Source organism: Cyrtonyx montezumae, unplaced genomic scaffold, assembly GCF_038088225.1.
Source record: "Cyrtonyx montezumae isolate F1298 unplaced genomic scaffold, pur_monq_1.0 scaffold_3, whole genome shotgun sequence".
NCBI lineage: Eukaryota > Metazoa > Chordata > Aves > Galliformes > Odontophoridae > Cyrtonyx > Cyrtonyx montezumae.
This window is the reverse complement of record NW_027072034.1, coordinates 33,418,319-33,440,317: the sequence shown is the minus strand read 5'-3', so window position 1 is coordinate 33,440,317 and position 21,999 is coordinate 33,418,319. Positions and strand designations below refer to the sequence as shown.

The following is a 21,999-nucleotide window of genomic DNA, read 5'->3' as shown; positions in this document are numbered from 1 at the left end:
CCCAGGAAGAAGCTTGTTAAGGACCTCTTTCTGCACCAGGGAGGTAACAAATATAAACCCCATTGCATTCAGAGGGGTGGGAGGTAGCCAGCAACCATTCCCACACCTGAGCTGCTGTGGGAGATGCTGCTGTGGTTGCAGCAGAGGGAGGCTGCACTGGACCCTGCTGTTACTAAGGCTGCTCTGAGAGGAATGGTGCAGTAATGAAGGATTAATCCAAACACTCATTTTTTAGTAGCTCAATCTCAAATAAATGCATGCTCAGGAGAAAACAATAGCTGCCAAATCATTATTTCATCGCCACCGTTCTCATGTTCTTCAGAAAATTACAATTATTTTTCTCTCATTTACTTTTTCACCAAATACGTGCTATGTTTTCCACCCAGCCAAATTTACTTCACACACACTACCTTGCTGTAATGTGAACAAAAATTATTTTCTTCTGAGGCAAAAGGAACTTGATGAAAGGCGGCAGCTCCTGGTAAATGCAAGAATATTGCTATGCAACAGCAGATTGAACTGAATCTATCTACTCCAGTTCTCTTTAATCCCCAACAGTTGAGAACTCAGTGGCTGACTATTTTCTGACATTTGTCTTCAAATCAAAGGCAGAGAGAATACTGTCCTGCATGCAAACTGCTGTGTTTTCATACGCTTACTGATCTATGTGGAGCTGCTGGAGCGGGCCCAAAGGAAGGCCACAGAGATGATCACAAGGCTGGGGCACCTCTCCTATGAAGAAAAGCTGAGAGAGCTGGGCTTGTTCAGCTTGGAGAAGAGAAGGCTCCTGGGAAACACCATTGCAGCCTTCCAGTACTTGAAGGGAGCGTATGAGTGGGAGGGAGACCAACTTTTTACACTATCTGATAGTGATAAGGCAAAGGGGGAATGGTTTTAAAATAAAAGGAGGAGATTTAGGTTAGATTTTAGCCAGAAATTCTCTACTTAGAGGGCAGTGAGGTGCTTGCACAGGCTGCCCAGAGAAGCTGTGGGTGCGCTATCCCTGGAGGCACTCAAGGCCGGGTTGGATGGGGCCCTGGGCAGCCTGAGCTGGTGGGGGCAGATCTGTCCTTCCAAAAATTGATTTTAGTGGACATGGTAGATCTGGTGCAGAAAATTACCTCTTCAGGAGGACAACTGACATCGGACCCTTTCCAAAAAACAGCAAGTTTACCTACATAAGTTCTCCCATCAAAGCAGCACACAGCAGCCAGGGATGGGAAGCAGCCTGGAGGCAGCAGCAGAAGTCCCACAGACCTCGGGGCTGACAAAGCAATAGTGGCCCTGCAGAGTATGCTGTGCAAGCTGGCTTCTGCCAGCCCGAACTGTGCAAATCTTTATGCCCATGCGCACTGTGGGACTCATGGGGCATTTTAGCCTTGTGCTTTCCTTTCTATTTGTCTTCTGAAGTTCTAAAACTAATCAGAGCGCTATTTGAAAAATCTACATCACTTACTTTGTTTACCTCTAGGATTTATTGATAAGGTACACTCAAGTCACTGTTGGAGGGACAAAATACCAATTCCTCCTCCTCTGTGAGTGCAGGGCTAAAAAAAGATACTGTGTAAATCTGCTTTGAGCACAGAAGGGAAAGCACAATTGGGTAGAGTGCGAAGCAGCTCTCTCTGTGGGCCCCTATCCACAATTTTGATGTATTTCCTTTCATTAAAATCATGGAAAACTCTAGTGTTGGGAGTAAATATATCCCGTTTTCTTTTATTCAGCTCCCCCAAGTACTGTGGAGCGTTTTCAGACACCAGCTGCCTCTGTGGTAATTCTAAATAGTCTATTATTGCAAGATTTGGAGACTTCTCCCAGAGTCGGCTGATGTGAAGAGAGGTTTAGTTAATATGGTTAGACTGACTGTAGTTAAAGTGAAGTGAACTATTGTAAATCTGGTCACAATTCAAAGCATTTAGCATCACCTGATACATTACACCACCGAAACATGCAGGCCTCGGGAAGGGGGTCACTCCCAGGGCTTGTAGAGCTTCCCATTGCAGAGCAATTGGGCGAAGCTGCAAACTGTTCTCCGACCTATTCATTTTTGTCTGAGGTGATTACTGTCCCTTTTTGTCATGGCACCAGCTGGCTGCTCTTTGGGTTTGGTGCAGAATGAGTTCTGAGGAGCTTGTGTGACATTTCTTACAGCTCCAGTGAGACTCTGGTATATTTACTCGCTTCTTTATTTTTGGCCTGTCAATATGTTCCTGATTGGCATATTGATTCAAGAATACTGTTGTATTCCTGAGTTGGACGAGATTCAGAAGATGTTCTGTGCGCTTCTTTACAGATATGCCTGACCTCTCCAAAGGCAAGAGCTGTAAAACATGTGAAGAAGTAGATTCTATCTTCTGTCCTTTACCAAAAAATAAATAATAATAATTAAAAAAAAATGCTATATGCCATTAGAAAAGATGCAAAACATTAAATTCTGGACATGGTACACGATGGGGGCAAATAACAGCCTTGGCCATCCTGTGGTTGTGTGCTGCCCTTTGTCTCCATAATGCCAGGACTTGCAAATTAGTGAAATCAATGAATAGGTGGCACTCCTGGCAATAGGATGCTCTGACATTTGAGTTGAACAAGCTCTCCAGGAACTCCTACCATACACATAGTCGCAGCTCCCAATGGATATGATCCTAAACAGAAGGGATACTGCAGCAGTTGATCACAATGTGGAGACAAAGGGCACCAAAGAACCACAGGCTGGCTGAGGTTGGCAGGGCCCGCTGGTCCTTCTGGTCCAACAGCTCTCTAGCAGGGCCACCCACAGCAGGGTGCCCAAGGCCGTGAAGATCTACAAGGAGGAGACCCCACAGCCTCTGGCAGTCTGTTCCAGTTCTCTGTCGCCCACAGAGCAAGAAGTGCTCCTAGTGTTCAGAGGAAACTTTCTGTGCTCCAGTTTGTGCCCACGGCCTCTTGTCCTGGCACTGGGCAGCTCTGAAAGTGCATCCCAAGTTCACCAACAAAGTGTAGTGAATGTGAGGAGTGGTGACAGCTCATAGCAGGTGTGGAGATACCCTGCACATAGCAGTGAGCAGGTCCTTGCAGCCCTCCCACAGTTACTGCTGAGTGGATGGGAGAGTAATTAACCCTCGTGACACTTGTGTGAGACTGGTGGATAAGCATCATTATCTACCACTTACAGGTAGAAAAGGATTGGGAAAGAAATTACTTTTCAGAGGCTATGCCATAAGCCTTGAACTGCACTCAGCACAGCCATTCCCCTTCAAATGCTCTTGCTTCATATTCTCAAAATTACATGAACAATGTAATATATTTTGTGTGACTACAGAATATATATGTATCACATGCAGTATCAGTGGGTTGTGTATTAAAGAGGTATATATCGAAGTCACAAAAATAATTTTCAAGTATTCTTCACAAAAGGAATATTCAAGTAATGGGCACACTTAGTAAATACTTAAATGGAATAAACTAATATATTATTGCATCAAGGTAAGGGTACAAACTGTCCAATTCTAATTTTTGAAGTGTATTCAGTGCATTTCCCTACCCAAAATGGGAATTACATAGAGAACAGCAGGCATGGGTGGAAAGCTAAGGGAAACCAGAGCATAATCTTAAGTAAATACATGAATAAATGATGATGATTAATAACTTGCCAGTCTCATACAGGGCTAACACATTTTCAGCACGAACGTGCTGTCTGCTAGCAGGTGGCACATGGAGCTTCATCTCTGCCCAAGGTAGTATCTAGTGAGATGAGTGCAAGTTAATGCCATTAGAGGGTTACTTTATCTCACAACTTCCTTTCAGGTAGAATTGTCAAGCATTGTGTTGGTCACTGCAGTGAACATGGGGAGACTTTTTTCTTGGCAACCTTGTGATGTACTCCCGTCTTATCCATCATGGGCCAGTGTTCCTTGTATCCACCATACCTGTGGGTAGCTATCATTTGGTGTTGGACACATTTTGGTTTCCTACCCACTGGACACAAGGCTGGAAACACCTGGCCATTCAGCTCCAGAAGGCTTGTGCTGGTGGTACCATGAATACATGGAATCATTAAGGCTGGAAAAAACCACTAAGACCATCTAGTCTAACTGTCAGCCCATCCCCACCATGCCCAATGGCCACGTCCCACAGGGCCACATCCACATGGTTCTTGAACACCTCCAGGGACAGTGACTCCACCACATCCTTGGGCAGCCTGTGCCACTGCCTCACCACTCTTTCTGAGAAGGAATTCTTCCTAATAACCAACTTGAACTTTCCCTGGTGCAACTTGAGGTCATCTCCCTTCCCTGAGGTGGGAGAAGAGGCCAATGCCCACCTCACCACAACCTCCTTTCAGGTCATTGTAGAGAGTGATAAGTTCTCCCCTGAGCCTCCTCTTCTCCAGACTGAACAATTCCAGTTCCCTCAGTCACTCCTCATAAGAGTTGTGCTCCAGACCCCTCACAGTTTTGCTGTCACTCTCTGGACATGCTCCAGGGCCTCAATGTCTTTCCTGTCGCAAGAGGCCCAGAAGTGAACACAGCACTGAGGTGCGGCCTCATGAGTACAGAGTAATGATCACCTCCCTGCTCCTACTGGCTGCGCTATTTCATCCAGGAGGATATTTCCATCCAGGAGGCCGTTGGCCTTCTTGGCCACCAATTCCCCATCCTAGGGGACTGCCACTGCTATAAAGTGAAGTCCACGGCAGAACATCTCCTGGTGGAAGGAGCTGACATGCAATGTGAATGTCGTGACGATGCTTGTCATGACATTGCTGTTTTTTCTTAATATTTCTGTTGGTTTGTTTTTGCAGTGTGATGTCTTGGATCAGAATTTGTTAAATTTCCTCCCAGAACAAGAACATTCAGAAATTTATAAGATGTTATCTTCCTGTATGCTTATGACAGATTCTGCCTCATCGGATTACCTAAAAAGTAAGTTTTATTTTATCTTTCCCAGTAAATCAGAACCATGGGTAGGATAAAAAAACTTCTCACAGAAGGAGTTTTTTGGTTTTGGTTTGGTTTGGTTTGGTTTGGTTTGGTTTGGTTTGGTTTGGTTTGGTTTATGAGGCATGCAGTATAAAACTTATGTTCATAGCATTTCAAAAAGATCCTGCCACCTGGCATGACCCTTTGGTATTATTTTTAACTGAAACTCGCTGCATTTATTTTATAGGCTAAGCCTACTTGCAGTCATGTTAATTATTAAATATAGCATCTTCTGAGACAGCTGAGGAAAATAGGTTAGCCAGTGATAACAGTTTGCCTGAGACAAATCACGTCTTAATTGATATTTCAGCCCGTTAAAAAAGATGCCATTCAGAGATATGCCAGTGGCGCATACCTTTGTTTTGCATTATAGTTGAAAAGTAGCTGTAAAATCATCGTAATTCTTTTTTCAAATTGAACTTTGTTTTTCTTAAAAATCCTTTTATTTGCCTCAACCTTATTCACTCTAGGAGGTAAGATGAAAGAAACCAGAAAGCACACAATAATGTGAGAAGTACAGCTGCTTAATCTACTGCGTACATAAAACCTGCAGCTGATAGTTAATATGCTGAAGTTAATTTAATAGATTTTTTGAAGTAATTAGGCGTAGTTTTCCAACACAAAATGTAAAACAGCTGTGAGTCATGAAGAGCCTAAACAGAAAAAAGCCATGGCTGTAGGATCCTTTTCTCTACTTCAATACACCAGTGCTGTGACAGTGTAGCTCCTATGGTGAAGGCTGTGTAAGAGAACGTGCCCGCACAGGTCGGCTGCAGGCAGAGCTCTCACAGAGGCTCTAGGCCTGCTATTTAGTGCACCTTGGTGCTTAGTGACAACACACTGCTCTTGTGCTGCAAGATTGGGGTTGTGTTTAGCTTAAATAGTTTATTTATTTCTTCTTCTTCTTCTTTTAACAATCCAGCTGACAATGAACTAGAGTTTTATTGTCATCTTCTGAGAGGAAGTTTGAACCCAAAGGAATTTCCAACATATGAATACATAAAATTTGTAGGAAATTTTCGGTCTTACAGCAATGGTAAGCTTTAATCATTGTATAAATGTTACTTTAGCTATGTAAAATGAACTGTAAATATTGTTCCTTTGAACAATGCAGGCTTGTACTGAAAGAGCTGTTTGTAATGTTGTGGGGCAGATTTTGCTTCACGTGGATTAACAGCTGATTTGCAAAAGCTGGATGAGAAGTGGCCAAAATTGTGTCAGCTCCTGTTGTTCGTGCCCTTTGCTTGCTCTGGATGCTGGGCAAATTTGCAAATACCAACAGCTTCAGAGGAGAGTTGGGTTGTGCTTCCCAGGCTGTATCCATTAGCTACACAAGAGGAGTACCACTCTATATACTGGATTAAGTGGAACACACATCCCAGTCTGTACCAGAGGCAATAGCTTACCAGATTTGCCCTCTTGTCCCCACAGGGCCATTTTGGTGAAGAGAGGCAGAGCAGTGCCCTGAGGCCTCCTCTCAGGTTGCCATTTCCCACCCCTCCCCAGCACCACAGAGCCTGATACCACAGCGTGGAGAGTGAAAAGCACTTGGCACAGCCTGCATTGCAGCATAGTCACCCTTAGGAAACCGTCTTTCAAGGGAAGAGGGGCAGATTTCTAGCTTGTGTGCTCCCTAACAAACAGATTGCTCCACGGCTATTAGTGTCAGAGATGAAATATTCTTTTATCACTTTCCCCTCTCCTGCCTGCCCGAGTTTGCTGTAGTTACTTGTCTGATTGAACTCTGGAGTGGCATTTCAAAAGTTGCTGGTATTGCTCCAAATAGGTCATCCTCAGCAAAAATTCCCCACTGTGCTTTCCAGAAACCACACGCCACACTGTGAAGAAATGTCCCTGTCCCCATTTAACTTTCTGGTCTTGAGCCACGCGACAAGAATAGAAACCTACGTGCAGCATGGAGGCATGTATTTCTTGCTTGGTGCCATACGGTTTGTGGCTGTATTTGTATAAAAATGCTTTCTAGTTTGAATGGAGCGAAATGCGGCCGCGTGGCAGACGCACACACCAAGCTGTTCTGTTTTCTAGAGCAGAAACTGGATTTCAGGTGCTGACTCATAAGGATACGTTCCTACCAGGGGAATTTCTGTGCCATTTTCTCAAGGATTCTCAGCCTTTTATTTTCATGTAAACTTAAAATTGCCCTCTTCCCTGTTAGGACTTCACATCCCTGCATTTGGATCAGTGGCTATTTCTCAGAAGAAAGATAAAACTTGCATTTTGCTGCTACTCCAGATATCTCCCCTAGCTTAATGCATGCAAACTAAATGCTAACACACTGATTTCACAAGACACGAAATCGTTTTGCAAGGACCCCAGCTTATAGCTCACAAATAAGACACATGCTTTCTGCTTCAGTTTTCTTCTTTCTCTTCCATGTGCCACTTTTCTCTAAATCCTCCATGACATGTCACCTCTTCCAGTTTCTCCCCAGTTTCCTGCAGACAGACTCTCTGGTTAGGAGGGAAGGCACAGCATTGGTCCCTGGTCTGTGAGATGGTGCTCCCTCTCCCCATCTCAGAGGCTAGGCTACAATAAAAGAAGAGGTAGCAGAGCACAGAAATTGCAAATTAAGCTTAATTAGCTGGAGATGTTCCTTATGAATGTATTCAAGAATGCTTTTCCCTGTAGCTTTTCACAGCAGCAGAAGTGTGAGCATGTTTTTACGCATGGGAGATGGATACAGGATGTTCTTCTCTAAATACAAATTTCTGCTGCTCCCTTTTAGCTGCCCAATGCCAAATTTTACCTTTGTTTTTCTGCAATTTGCTGAGCCTGCTCCGTGTGCATGGCCCTGCTGCTCCACCACAGGTTCACCAAGATGTCCCATTCCCACTGACCTAGTGTCATGGTAGGGATGGTTCTAACAACAGTGCTAACCTCTTCTTCTCAGCCTTCATTGAGTGCTTTGAAGTATGGATACGTACATTTTTGGCCTTTTTAACAGAGACATCACTAGGTTTATCCTACTTCCACATAACTTTTTACATAACCTCCCTTGGATTCTTCTCTCCATCTTGTTACTCTTGTTCATTGCTGACATAACAGCAATGCTTAGGGGAGGTGGGTGACGTGTTGGGGTCTCAGAGTCCATCCCTCCTCCCTTGTACCTACTTCGTCAATCACATTGTGACTTATGGCTGAGAACGTCATATAGGGATGGGTTTGAATGGATTAAATTGAAGGACTGAGACTTAGACTGTCTTAGGGGCTTAGCTGCTCTCCCTAACTTCATCAGAAGCTGTGGGGCTAATTCCCTCTTCTGCTTTAAAGGCTGTTTTACTATAACACTGAGATGCCAATGAGATTTATTCTTTCACTAAAGTAGAACAAGTACATTTGTACCGTGGTGACTTGTCACTAGGGTTGCTGTTGGGGATCATGACCTTGCATAGCCTACATGGATCCTGTGTAGGAGTAGCTTTCCCACACCCCAGAAGAGAGATGGTGCAAGGCGGGGAGATGCACATGCAGCTCCCAGAAACTGCTGGTGAAGTTCACATTGCTGCCAGCATGTGTTCAGTCTTTCAGAAGAACACTGTCCCTAGAGCTCTCGGCTCAGCTACAGCTGGAGGCAAGAGAAGCTGCTCCAGCCAGAGCCAGGTTCACAGCAGCATCCACCTAGGCTGGTTCTGGGCATGGTTCTGTGCTCTGTGATGCGTTTAGATGAGGTGCTAAGGGCTTTGATTTAGTAGTTGGGTAGGGATAGTGATAGGAGGATGGTTGGACTAGATGATCTTGTAGGTCCTTTCCAACCTTATGAACCTATGAACCTACTGCACAGGCATTTTGGCAGCTGTCTCTGCGCCAGGGATGTGGCACAAACTGCCTGCACAGGAGTGAACCCCCTCGAATTAGCTGTGCCCAGGCAAGAGGGGACAGGCAGCCAAGCAGTAGTGCAAGCGGCGCCGAGCAACTGCATGAGTCACTGCCTGTGCTAAATCAAATACAAGAGATTTGATTTTCCATTTGGGAGGATTATATAATCATCATTAATTAAGCTTCAATGAGAAAAGCAGAGCCGTAACCTGACAAGAAGACTGAGCAGTCCCTGGAGAGGAGGGGAGATGGTCTCTAGGCCACTCAGAATAGGAGGGCTGAGTTCCATCTCTCTCAGTGAGAAAGGCCTGGTTGCTCACAGAGGAAAAGGTTACGGGGATTTTTTTGGTTGGTTGGTTGATTTTTTGATGTTTTGTTTTGTTTCAAATGGGAACACCTTCAGATATTATGAGTGCTTACATCTCATACTCACAGGGCAACTGAGGCTGGCACAGCCCCCTGGGTCCCTCTGGCCCTGTACCAGCAGGAACACAGAGAGCAGGGTGCCCAGGACCACAACCATCTCAGGTCTATCTCCATTCAATTAATCGAGGCCTTTTCTGTAGAGAAAGAGATTAAACCATCATCTGTCTGAGGGAACTGAGTGCCACCGCTGCCCCTATTCACAGAAGTACGTGGTATGGGGCATACTCAGGTCAGCATTATCAGTGAGTAATGTGGTGGTTTCCTGCCAGTTTCATCTGAGGGCTGAGGGTGGAGGAAAGTAATAAAGACAACCCTCCAAAAAGTTGAAGGGAGTGTTTATCTTCCAGTGTGAAATGTCAAACTAAGTGAGAATAAATAATTTTACAAAGCTGCTTAATAGCTCACTCTGATAACAAAAGATAAGGAGAGCTGGATTCATCCCCCCTGTGAAAAATTGTTGGTTCATTTATAAACAGAAGATCTTTAAAAATTGTAACTAAATATTGGCTTTGGTATCGGATTCCTGAGGTGACATACTTGTCTAAACACTCCTGAAAGGGGGCAAAGACTGAGATCTGCCTTCAGAATAGCTTACCAAAAGAACAAAAGGACCACCAGCATCTTCAAAGGGGCAGATGTGGCCTTATAACCAAAAAGCCTGAGGTTTTCCTCTTAAAGGAGCAGATAACTGTTGTGTGGAAAGAGCTCATGAACAAGTAGTATAATTAAATATTATAGTGAGATTTAAAAGTGCACATCTTTGTTCCCAATTATAAGAAAACTCAGGAATTATCTGGTTACTTGGTGCTAATAATAGCATATAGCTCTACTGTTAGCTGATGTGTCTCTTAGAGATAACAATAACCATCAAGGAAATGATTATGCTGGGGAGAAAAAAAATCACTCCCAGTATGATTAACTTAGTCTGAATTCCATTTTGAAGGAAAGAAACAGAGTTGTACAGAAGACACATTGATTTTGAGTCTCTACAAGCATATGCAGAAACATCTGATAACAAGAATAACTTGAAATGAATGTTTTGATGAGAACTGACAGCCACATACTATTATTTACTATGAACAAAATAGTAGAAGCTGCAGCTAGCAACATGCACTGCTAACACCAGGCTCTCTGTAAGCACATCAGCAAAAAAATTTGTGTCCTAAACAGTCTGTTGGGGGTTCAGATCCACATAGAATGGCAGCACTAAGCAGGAGGAGGAAAAAGGAGAGTGGATCCAAATGGACAGTGATGTATGGACACCATCATTGTTGTTCACTCAAAGCTATTGAATGCAGCCTCACTTGCCATTAGCACTTTGGAGTTCATCAATACATATATTAATTGCTGAATGTTCTGTTTATCCATGGTCTGAATTCATTTATATGGAACACTCTTGGTTTTATGCTGGTCTGTTTGCTTGCATTTTTTGAAATTACCATTCAGTTTGTTTGGCAGTCACTAAAACTGGTTCTTTAAACATTAGCATCCACTGGCAAAATAGGAAAGAAGGATTTCTTTCAAATGACATAAATGAGAAGTTTGCTTTTACAGAAAGAATATGTTTTAAACATCCTAAGTTAAAATAAGATGACCGAGCAACCAACTGCTGTGCTATTATTCACAGAATAATGTCTCATCTGTGTTTTTTTTAAGCACATTTTCATTCATTTCATGTGGCATGATTTGAATCCCTGAGGGTGAAAATCTTTTTATCTGTGGTAGCTAAGGGCTTTATATATTACTTATTTTTAACATCTTGTCCTTCATGTTCCTGGTCCTTTTATTTTTAAACCCCATGTACAAGCAAATCAGTTTATTTCTGTCTTCTTACATTATATTTGCAGGTCATGTAATACCTCCACTGCAAAATAATTGTGTTGTAGCTCTAGCAGCAGATCTGATAGGTAACCACAAAAATTATTAGAACTCATGCCAAGGAGCACGATCAGCTAACCGATAAACACAGGACAACTGTTCCACCTTTGACTGCATATTTAGTTTTCTCACACAGTCTTATAATTCCCTGTTCAGGGTGTGTTATCTAAATCATTTAATTGTGAAACACACATGCCCTCTGTTACCTGGCCCCACCTGGTTGCAGCCAGCTCCACATTTTCACCAGACACCTTCTGAGAAAAGCACTCCAAGACTTCCAAGTGTAAATATCATCACAGCATTAGACTTCATCCTATGTAAACTTTTTCTGTTGTGCTCTGAAAGAGTTCGCTATTGAACTTTGTAACCTGAAGATGTTCTGTGTGGTTTTCTTTCCAACAGACATTGTGAATTATAAAAAGTGTTTAAAAGATTATGCCAGGATATCTTTTTAAAATTTGTGTACAGATCTCTTTTTTAAATTACACTTTAAAGATATCAATAGATATCCAGGTATCCAAGGCCAGGTTGGATGGGGCCCTGGGCAGCGTGATCTCCTGGGTGGCAGTCCTGCCCATGGCTGGTGGTTGGAACTCTATGATCTCTGAGGTCCCTTCCAACCCCAACCATTCTATAATTCTGTGAAACAGGAAAGGTTGGAATTTGCTGACCAACTGCAAGAAAACAGCCAAACATGCTGTGCAGATAGAGATGTGGAAAGAACAGGTATCAACAAAATAAGTCAGGCAGAAACTAATCCAGAAATAGGTCGCGTGTATTTGTTACTTTTAGTCATGGTAGTTGTTATTTTCAGATCAAGATTCACATTTCAAGTTGGTGGTTACATGCCTGCATCATGCTTTGGACCTTGTCAGAGACAGCTGTGTATGGAGACAGCCCAGACCAGTTTGAAGGCTGGATGACTTTCAGCCAGACCAGCTCTACCTCATCTCTTCAGGCTTATTTCCTCACTGCCTCTAAGTTCGACATTCTCAGTATGACAGTTATTTCCCTTTTAGGATTGCATTTACTTCTTGGAAATATAATCCTATTTTGTAAATGCCACATTCAGGGATGTATTCTGCTCTCTTCTGGGAATAGAATGTCTCTGATTCGTGTCCATTTACATCCAACAGCTTACATCAAAAAAGCCATCTGCTCTCTTTGGCTCAACTCTCTTGTCTTCCAGCAGTTCTCCTGGAACTGGTGTCATTTACAAGCCCATGGCTTCAATAGCTAGGTTAACTTACTGTACCTGAACTTTGGAGGCTGAATGTACTTATCTTATTTTTATTTCTTATATTTTGGGTTCCACTGAACACAGCATAGCCAGACAATCAAGAGAGGTGATTCTCCCCCTATATTTAGCATTGCTGTGGCCTCACCTTGAATATGGTGTGCAGTTCTGGGCTCTACAGTATAAAAAGAATGGTAAGATTCTTGAAAGAACCTAGAGGAGCGCACCAAAGCTGGTAGCAAGGCTGAAGGCATGCCCTGTCAGAAAAGGCTGAGGGCACTGGACTGACGAATTTGGAGAGGAGGGGGCTGAGAGGTGACCTCACTGCTCCCTGCAGTGCCCTGAGGTAGGAAACCAGAGGGGGGCACTGGGCTCTGCTTCTGGGAACTGATGGCAGGATGAGAATTGCACAAAGTTGCACCAGGAAAGGGTCAGAATGGACATCAGGAAGTATTTTTTTACTGTGAGGGTGCTCAAATACCAAAACAGCAAGGTTGTTGGCGCCCTGTGCCTGTCAGTGTTCAAGAGGCCTTTGAGCAATGCCCTCAGTAACTTCTTGTGAAGTTGTCAGGTTGGATTCAATGGTCTTTGAAGGTCCCTTCCAATTGAACTATTCCATTCCATTCCATTCCATTCCATTCCATTCCATTCCATTCCATTCCATTCCATTCCATTCCATTCTATTCTATTCTATTCTTAGATCCTAGCCTACAAATATTTGCCATCAAACGTAGCCATTATAGAGAGAAATTGGCCCATTAACTTCAACTGGGACAACATACGAGGTAGAAGACTTGGAAATAACTTTTTTACAATGTCCTTTAATGTGAGTTTATAGCCATACCATTGATTTTTAAACATTAATTTTTAAACAGGACTGATTGCAGAAATCAACAGACTTGCATGAGATAATCTCATCAAAAAGTAAAACCAATAGCTATTTTCTAATGCTTCTTCTGTTTCCGGAAGCTCCTAACTCTTCCTTCTTTTTTCCACCTCTTGTGATAATAATCCTGTAGAAGCCTTCTTATATGCACATAACCCCAGGAGCAGAACTGGAATTCATATTCCTAGAAAGTCCCCAGAGCAAGCATGCTTTGCTGGTGAAAGGAGGAGAATTTTGCCCATATTTTTAATCTTAATATCCAGTCAGTCATGCCCTCAAGACTCAACTGCAAAAGGGCTGCAGTCCCTGTGGATGTTCACATCTGTGCTGCCTTTGCAGATGAGGAATCTTCTCCCTTTTGGCACAATATATTAGGCACAAAGTGGTCTAAGCCAGTTAATCACAGGTTTGAATTCTCCCAGAGTACCAGAGTACTTACTTTTCTGTATTATACCCTGTTATCCTTCTTATCAGCTGCGCAGTATTATGCTAAGGTTTTCAATAGGTTTCTGGGTTACAGAAGCACGTGTGATAAATAGGTTGAGACTTCTCCCATCTCTACAATTTATGCCAGTGAACTAAAGCCCAGTGCAGAACCATCCCAGAATAAAATTTGCTAGTGAACTCCTCCCCAGATAGATATAAAACCCTTCATTTTCACAGGAAGTGACATGCTTATCCCTATGCAGAAGAAATACATTGTAGAAAACAATTTCATGAAGTTGGTTACGGAAAGGAAAGAGAGTGGATAAAGTCGGATAATGGAAAGGGAGTTCTGTATTACTGTTAATCCCCATTAGCATTAGATTAACTCAACTGGTGACCTCTGGATGCTGCATGGGACCCTCTGCCTCCAAGGGGGACAACGCAAGTTCAGTTCCCACTGCAGCTTAACACACAGTTTCATTACAGTCCCATGGGAGTGGGATTACCATCTCTAAACAGCTCAAACTTGGATGACAAATTTGTGTTATGTCATTTTAACTCGGGATTGTGGGCAAGTGTAAGGCAACACATTCTTTTGGCAATGTATCTCTATGGCAGGATGTACTAACAGCCCCACAAAGCGACACAAAAGCCATACAATCATGAGAGACAGACAAAAACACACATAACTGTAGCTGCATCACACCATTTTTCTTTCTGCCCAGTGTTTAGGAGACATCTGCAGACCCAGGAGAAAGGCCCAGTTCTGGCAGATAGTGCCATATACAGAGTACTCTTTTTACTTATTCAGAACAAGCAGAAATAGAACAGGAACAAGCACTTCATCAGCTGAGGATCTCGGGCAGGCTCTGCTAGCTTGGTGAAGTCTTGCTGGCATTGGTCCTCCATATTTGTCCACTGACAGCGTGAAGAACTGCCTCTACTGCCTCTCTTGCCAATCCCTTTTTCCCTTTCTCATGGGAGTAGAACACACTAGGCTTGCTGCAGCATGTTTTTGCATTGTGAGTGGTGAAAAGGAGCAATTGGATGTATGGGGTTTCTTTTCGGAAAGCTGTTTTATACTCTGTGATAAGGTTTGGCCTTATTTTTATCAGGATTAACCTCTAAGATTCATACTTGAAGTTAAGCTCTGATGCCTTTCTGCCTAACATGACTGACTTGGATTTATACATATGCATATCAGCTTTAAAAAAGCTTTTAGAGCACTTCTGTGAATAAAATTAATAGTAGTATGCTTCAAGTGTGCAAAACGTGCAGGTCTGGTACAAGGCATGACTCTGGCTCCCACTTTTTGTCCTGCCAGTGCCTAACTCCACCTGCAATGGCTTTGATGAGGCTGTTCCCAGGGCTTACAGAGCATCACCAGGAAAGCAGATCTGCTTTGTTGCTACCGTTCGTTTGGCAACACCTCAGTTTTTAAAGGTAAGGGCATATCCTGCATTTCATATACTCTCCTGAAGTTATCAAAACGGTAGTGAGCAAAATTCTCTTATTTTGCTAATTGAATGGATTACAGCTATCACATTTCATGCACAGAAATCCAGTGAAGAGGATTATCAGGGTGAGTCAGGATCTGCAGAAATGGAGTCGCTTCTGCCCGCCTCGCACAGGAACCGTGAACCCTGGTTGCATTTACCAGTTTACCTCCTCCCAAATCTACATAGTAAAATGATTGTTTCTGGATCGAATAGACAGCGCAACCTGACGCCTGACACTGTGGTTCCCTAATTAAATGTGAGCTGCTGCATCAGGTGTCCTGTCCTCAGGGATTAAGAGGTTAAAAAGCCCATCTGAGGCACTGTTTGGATGAAATCACTGCCCCCTGGCATGGCTATGTCACTGCACAGAGCCTCACGGGGCTCTCCTGAGTGATTCACAGCCCTGACAGCACGCAGGATCCCTGATGGGTGCAAGAGGACACCACCCATTAATTTAACCACAGTAGTCATGCTAGTAGCAGAGGCCAGAGCCATGGTTCTCTGAGAACACTGAAACCAGTTCCCTCATTGCTGGGTAGCCAAAATCTTAAAACACACATAGAATCAAAATGGACTACACGTGATGACAAGTGACCCAGGGGATAGGGATACATCAGCCACCAAAACACCCAGGAAATCCTAGACACTGATCTCCCCAGGTCACCTGGATGAGTCTCATAGCCCTGGTGCTGACTCTCCTCTCAAATGGAGGCAGAACTGTTCATCTGACTGGCTGAGCATGACAGAATCAGCACTTTGGTTTCACATAACAGTGTTCTCATGTTGCACCTGAGCTACTCCTGAGCTGTAGGGTGTATTCTGGGCATCAGTATGGATCTGAGTGTAAACTGAAGAGAGGAATTGAAGCTATACATGAAGCCTTTTGCCATTGTGCGGTCAACAACTTTAATCACCTTCTTGAGCTTTAATAAATATAAGATAAATACTTGATGACAGCACACCTCAGCTTCTCCTCTCAAAGAGAGTTGGTGGCCCAAAAGACTTCTGTCCCTGAGGGCAACAACAGAGAGGGGAGTGGTGGAGGAAATGATAGGAAGGCCTTGCTGAGCCCTCAGCCCATGGGACACGGTAGCAGGAAGCAGGGGAACATCATGGGACAGCAGATAGACTGTCCTGAACAGCACTGATGGAGACAGGAGAAACTTTCACTCCCAGTGTCATCCCAAACCTTTGTGCTTGAAGTCAGGAAGAACGTAGGCCTTGTTTCACACTCAGAAATGGGGGACAAATGCCCACCAGAGGCAACATCTAGGGTGAGACTGGGGGGAGAGGTGAAGATGTCGGGTATGCTGGGTGAGGTGGAAGGAACTGATGTCAGATATGAGCCCTATGAGGGGAAAGGGACCAGTGACATGGAAATGAGTGTGATAGATTGCTCTTTGGAACTAGGAGGAAGTGCGTGAATCTTTTCTGTACATTGTATTTATAGCTTACAAATCTAAGATGAAGTAGAGGTGTGCAGCTGCAGGTCTCAGTAATATGGTTTTCTTCACCACACAGGAGATGTGCATCGTGGAAGAGCCTTTAGAGGAATTCACATCAAGACACAGTCTGGAATGGAAATTTTTATTCCTGGATCACAGGTGGGTGACAAGAAGAACAATCCCAATTGTGTTTTGTGCTTGTTCACTGCTATTTTCCTAAGCACAATTCTCTCAAGCAGTGCTGTGTTTCACATCTAAATCACATGAATGGGAGGGTTATCACTAATGTTTCTACAAATGCTAATGTTTGTTATTCTACCCTGCATTTATTTTGATCTGTCTTCTAAAACAAACTGTTTTTCAGGCTGCATTTGGGGTTAGCTTATTCTTGTTTGTTTTAAAAATATCAATGGACCGAAGCATTTCCCACAGCAAAAATATACAATTAGTATACAACTATGGAAATAATTCCCTCAAAATCCAGCCCATGTTTGCATGTGCAGTTCCCACTGAGTTATGACTCATGTACCACAGGCTCTCACATAAAAGCCCCTTAGAAACCAAGCTACTTTCCACAAGCACTTTTTTGCCAAAAAGAAGGGCTTGTCACAGGCCTTATGCTGGGGAGAAGGTGCTCACTCTCTGGGCTTTTGGAATATCCCTGTCAACGTGCAGAAATACTGTTTGTTTTGTGGTTGTATGGGTTCACTTCTGTTGTGCCCAAATGCAGAGCACCGCCGATCATAGGATACTTGCCTTTTGAAGTGCTGGGTACTTCTGGCTACGACTATTACCATATAGATGACCTAGAGCTGCTTGCAAGGTGCCATGAACACTGTAAGTATCACATAGCCCACGTTTCTGTGAATTAACCAGGATACCTTTTTCAGTAGCATATGGTTGTTGTTAAGGTAGATGTAAATGCAGATGGGGAGTTTCTGACCTTTGCCTTGTGGCTGTATTCCTTAGTGGAATAGATTGAGTGCATTATCACTGATCAGAAGTGATTGAGGCCAATTCCTCTAGCTCTGAGGAGAGCACTTTCACCTTCTCTATTCCAAGAAGCAGCCAGTGAGACTTACCGAATGGATAAAATATGCCAGATCTGACTCCTGCTGTATTAGTCAAAAATATACAGGAATAGTTCAAGCAGTCTCTTGAGGAGATTGTATTTGGTGGAAATCTTGCAGACTGTTTACCATAATGCTGCCCACCGTGTATTTGGCATTACCTGTGATTATTTAAATAAAATCTACTAAGATTTAAGTGGAAAGCTCTTTTATGAAGTGAAGAAAAGGAGGCAATCCTTTTCAAATGTTTGGTTATAGATCTGAGTGGAACATCTCAGTCTCACTGCCTCTGGGTGGCCTAAAAATATACAGCCAAAATTAGCTTTTATAAGTTGACATTAAAATATAGAAAGGTTAAATATATGCATGTTTGGGATCCCCTTGAAACCTTTGGAACAAAAGCAGAGATTAATTTTGTCCTTGAATCTTTGAAGCCTGTAATATACCAGTTTACCACCCTTCAAAATGTTGTCTATCTGTGAATTTTCTTCTGGTTTCAAATGATTTTTGTGTTTGCACAACGTTATCCCCTGTACTCACTTCATTCTGTACAGTCACTAGCATCCATCTGTACAGAAAACTCATCTCCTCAAGTGTTTTTATTTTGTACTTTTCTGCTACAGGTCTTCAGATGATCACTGCTAGGAACTAATCCCAGATGCCTCATTAGGGAGTATGTGATCAGCACATAAGCCAGGAAGAGATTTATGTTTCAGTTGTAGAGGACATTAATGTGTTAGTGCCCATTAATGTTAAAGCTAATTGTACTGTTAAAGGGTGTGCTGTTCAAATTGCCAGAAGAAGGTATGCAGAAGATGCTTAGGAGTCAGTGGGGCCATGGACACCTTTGTCCCACTTCTCAGCTTTCATGACCTTTTCACACTGGTGACTGCTACTAGCTGTGTCTACTTTCTCCTGACAGTGATGCAGTTTGGCAAGGGGAAGTCGTGCTGCTATCGGTTTCTGACCAAAGGACAGCAGTGGATCTGGCTCCAGACCCATTACTATATCACATACCACCAGTGGAACTCCAAGCCAGAGTTCATTGTGTGCACACACATGGTGGTAAGGTACGAAAACTCATGTCAAACAGTGGAACGTAAAGAAGAGTAAGATACGGGCATCCTCACAACTGCAAACTTTGGCTCTTAGAAACATGATCTGTCTTCAGAGTAACAAAAGTGAAGCCTGAGCTCTCTGAATGAAACACGTTCATTGCAGAAAAATGACCAAACTAAGTGTATGCTGTGCTCCATTTGTTGTCCATGAGCTTAGGAGTAGAGTAACTGTTGAATTTTTCCATTTTCTGCAAAAATAAGGAATAGACAGATCCCTCAGCTATCCCATTCCTTAAATCTTTATGTGTTGGTTTTTTTAAGAGATGTGTGGAAACTTTTCAGTGAAGTTAAAGAGTAACTTTAGGATGTGAACTTGACCTCAAGTTTAATCCAATTTTTGACTTCAGGAAGATAGGTAGAGAAATAAATGAAAATTAAAACAGTCTTTCAAATGCCATACAGTTCCATCTGTTCAATTAACCTGTAAAACTTTAGAGTAATTCATTTCTGTATTTGCTTGAAGCACATTTTATGACCTCCATTGTGATCCACAGAACTGTATTTTACATTCAGTTATGCAGATGTGCGGGTGGAGAGGAGACAGGAGATGGGCTTGGAAGAAGTGTCCTCAGAGGTTGTGTCCTCAGCACTAAAGGTACAATGAGAAAAGGTTTTTTTTCATGAATACATGTAGGAATCACAACTTTTTCCTACGCTAACATCACTGAAGACTTCAGCATTGTCTTTCTGGGTGGTTTCCCTAATAATAGTAATAATAATTCATTGCTCACTTGAATAATTTTAAATTAAATTGGATAAGTTCATTAAAGCTCACCTCAGTGACAGCTCACTGGACAGCACATTAAGTAATTGCTACTTGGAAGGGACATTGACACTGGTGCCCAGCTCTTCTGTTGGCCTCCTTGGAATTAGTTCTTCTTGTTTCATGCAGATCAGACAAATAAATAAGTCTGCAAGTATTGGTAGATGCATTTTGAAATGATTTTCCCCCAAAAGATGCAATAGCTATTCTATTTTTGCTTTGTTTCAGGACAGTGGCTCCAGCTTGGATCCTGAACAGCACTTTAACGCGCTTGATATTGGTGCCTCAATCCTCAGTGCTAGCCGGACACCATCAGTGTCATCCAGGAGCTCACCAAAATCTTCCCACACACCCAAGTCTGACCCAGCATGTGAGTGGCTTTCCTAGGTTGCTGCATTATTTTACATTTAGCCAAGTTATAGAATGTGTGTCTATATCCCACAGCTGCTGATGTAATAGTTATTGATAAGTTATTGATGATACATGTGTTTCACTGACAGTGAAGTGCAATGGCAATATACAAGAAGGAAGATCTAGCACAACCATCCATACACTGGAAAATGAAACCTGCTATTTAGATCTGTTATGAAAATAAGGACTTGTGTCTTCAGCTTTGAGGATCAAACATTTGACTGTATGAGCAATGCAAGGCCACTCCTGACTTTCTTGAGTAATAGCAGCCTGAGGCGAGAACTCTTCTGGCCAATATTCGGGATGCTCCAGCCATGACTTGGGTACACCTTATGTACTCTTTCTGCTTCTTGGCCTGGAAGAAAAGCCAATGAGCTAAATTTAGTTATTTGGTCCATACAGAGGGAGCTTTTGGGTCCTTTTGGTTTGCTCACTGGAGCACAGAGCTACAGGGTGTCTCTTCGACTTTTGTCCTTGCCCAGATCCTCCTTATCAGTTTAATTCACTGCCGTTAAAGCCGACAAGAACAGCCTGGGCTCCAGCTGGAATTCAGCCAGACTGTAGTCATTTTTAGCCAGGTCTCATAATCTTGATTTCCAGTGGAGATGATCTGCCATTTGTGAGAACTCACCAGCACTTCTCTTGCAGCTACACCAACAAAGCTGACTGCAGAGGCGAGCACTCCCTTGCAGAGAACATCCAGCACGCAGCAGGACTTATCTGCACACAGGCTCAGCCAGCCTACCGCTCTGCAGGTAACTTCCAGAGAGCAATAGGGACAGGCAGGAGGCAGAAGGCATGTGCCACATATGCAGCTTAGCAAATCCAAACAACTTGCACAGATGCCAGGGCACTAGAAGAAACATAGAATTTAAAGGAGCCAAACTTACAAATAAAGTTTTGCTTTGTTTGTTTTGCTTTGTTTTTAACCTAGGCTTCCTTGCCTTCTCAACCTTCATGTGAGCTTCTCCCACAGCAGTTGCTGCCTCAGGCAACTTTGCAAAGTCAGCCTGCACCACTGGCACAGGTTAGTTGGGGGGTGGGAAGTGGAATAGGTCACTTGCCTCTCTCCCGATGCTTTCTTCCTTCATCTAATAAATAAATTCATTGCAAGAGCCCAGGTCCTTGAGGGTTTTTAGAGAAGCTCTTTAGTAGCTAAAATCAAAAATCCTCCAGCCCTCAGACTCCTCAAACGCTGTGGGAAAGTAATCTGAACTGTATGCTTGCGTGTTTACATATTTTTCTGCATACATTCTCAGCAGAAGTCCAAGTGCATATAGGTTCACACATCTACTTTGCAGGATGACAGAAAGCAGAGATGGGAAATCAGTTTTCAACTTTGCTTCTATGGGATCATATCCTTTCAAAATCAAGGTCACACTGAGAATTGAAAACACAAAACCTAACAAAGGCCCTCCTAAAACAACTGCTTGGCTACATGAAGGCAGAACCAGCCAGCGGTAAAGGCACACTAAGAGCACAGCAGCACCCTTCTTGTGAGTGTGGCAGCAACAGCAGGACATGTTTTGCACTGACAAATTCTTCCACTTAAATCTTTTGGCCTGTATCTCAACTGTGGGTGATGGCCCAGAAAGCCATCTCAGCGTCTCGTTTGGTTGGGTTGATGGTTGACAATTGAACTAGATGATCTTTTCCAACCTTAATGATTCTATGATTCTGTGATTCTGTGATTTGCAGTAGATTCTGAAGGAGCAAATTGGAGCACCATGTTCCCATCTCATTGTTTGCAGCCTGTGGTTGTGTTGCGATGAGTATCCCATCACCCCCTGATTTCAGAAATGACAGTCCTGGACCTAAGCTGCTGATGCTGTTTGTACACTGTGTTCCTTCCCAAGATCCCAGTGCTTCTTCCAGCAGCATATAAAACATAAAAAGTCCTGAGGATCCATGCTTTAAAATAACAAATTCTAATTTATCTTTTGTGTTTAATATTCTTTTCACAACTCCACACCAGCATGCAGTGAAGAAACAGCATATCAATTATCTGCTCTGAGCAGTCATTTTCTTTTACAGATACTCCT

General features: G+C 43.1%; 1 protein-coding gene across 2 annotated transcripts in view; it reads left to right on the top strand.

Annotated features, from left to right (window-relative positions):
• Positions 1–21,999, top strand: part of NPAS2 (neuronal PAS domain protein 2) — a 96,928-nt gene that overhangs the window by 57,599 nt on the left and 17,330 nt on the right. For both annotated transcript variants that reach the window (XM_065741138.1, XM_065741139.1), the window contains exons 6-15: positions 4,784–4,904; positions 5,884–5,997; positions 14,976–15,094; positions 16,672–16,754; positions 17,326–17,432; positions 18,588–18,735; positions 19,297–19,378; positions 19,775–19,916; positions 20,606–20,712; positions 20,892–20,984. In XM_065741138.1, coding sequence (XP_065597210.1) covers positions 4,784–4,904; positions 5,884–5,997; positions 14,976–15,094; positions 16,672–16,754; positions 17,326–17,432; positions 18,588–18,735; positions 19,297–19,378; positions 19,775–19,916; positions 20,606–20,712; positions 20,892–20,984 — 1,116 coding nt within the window. The remainder of the gene's footprint in view (positions 1–4,783; positions 4,905–5,883; positions 5,998–14,975; positions 15,095–16,671; positions 16,755–17,325; positions 17,433–18,587; positions 18,736–19,296; positions 19,379–19,774; positions 19,917–20,605; positions 20,713–20,891; positions 20,985–21,999) is intronic.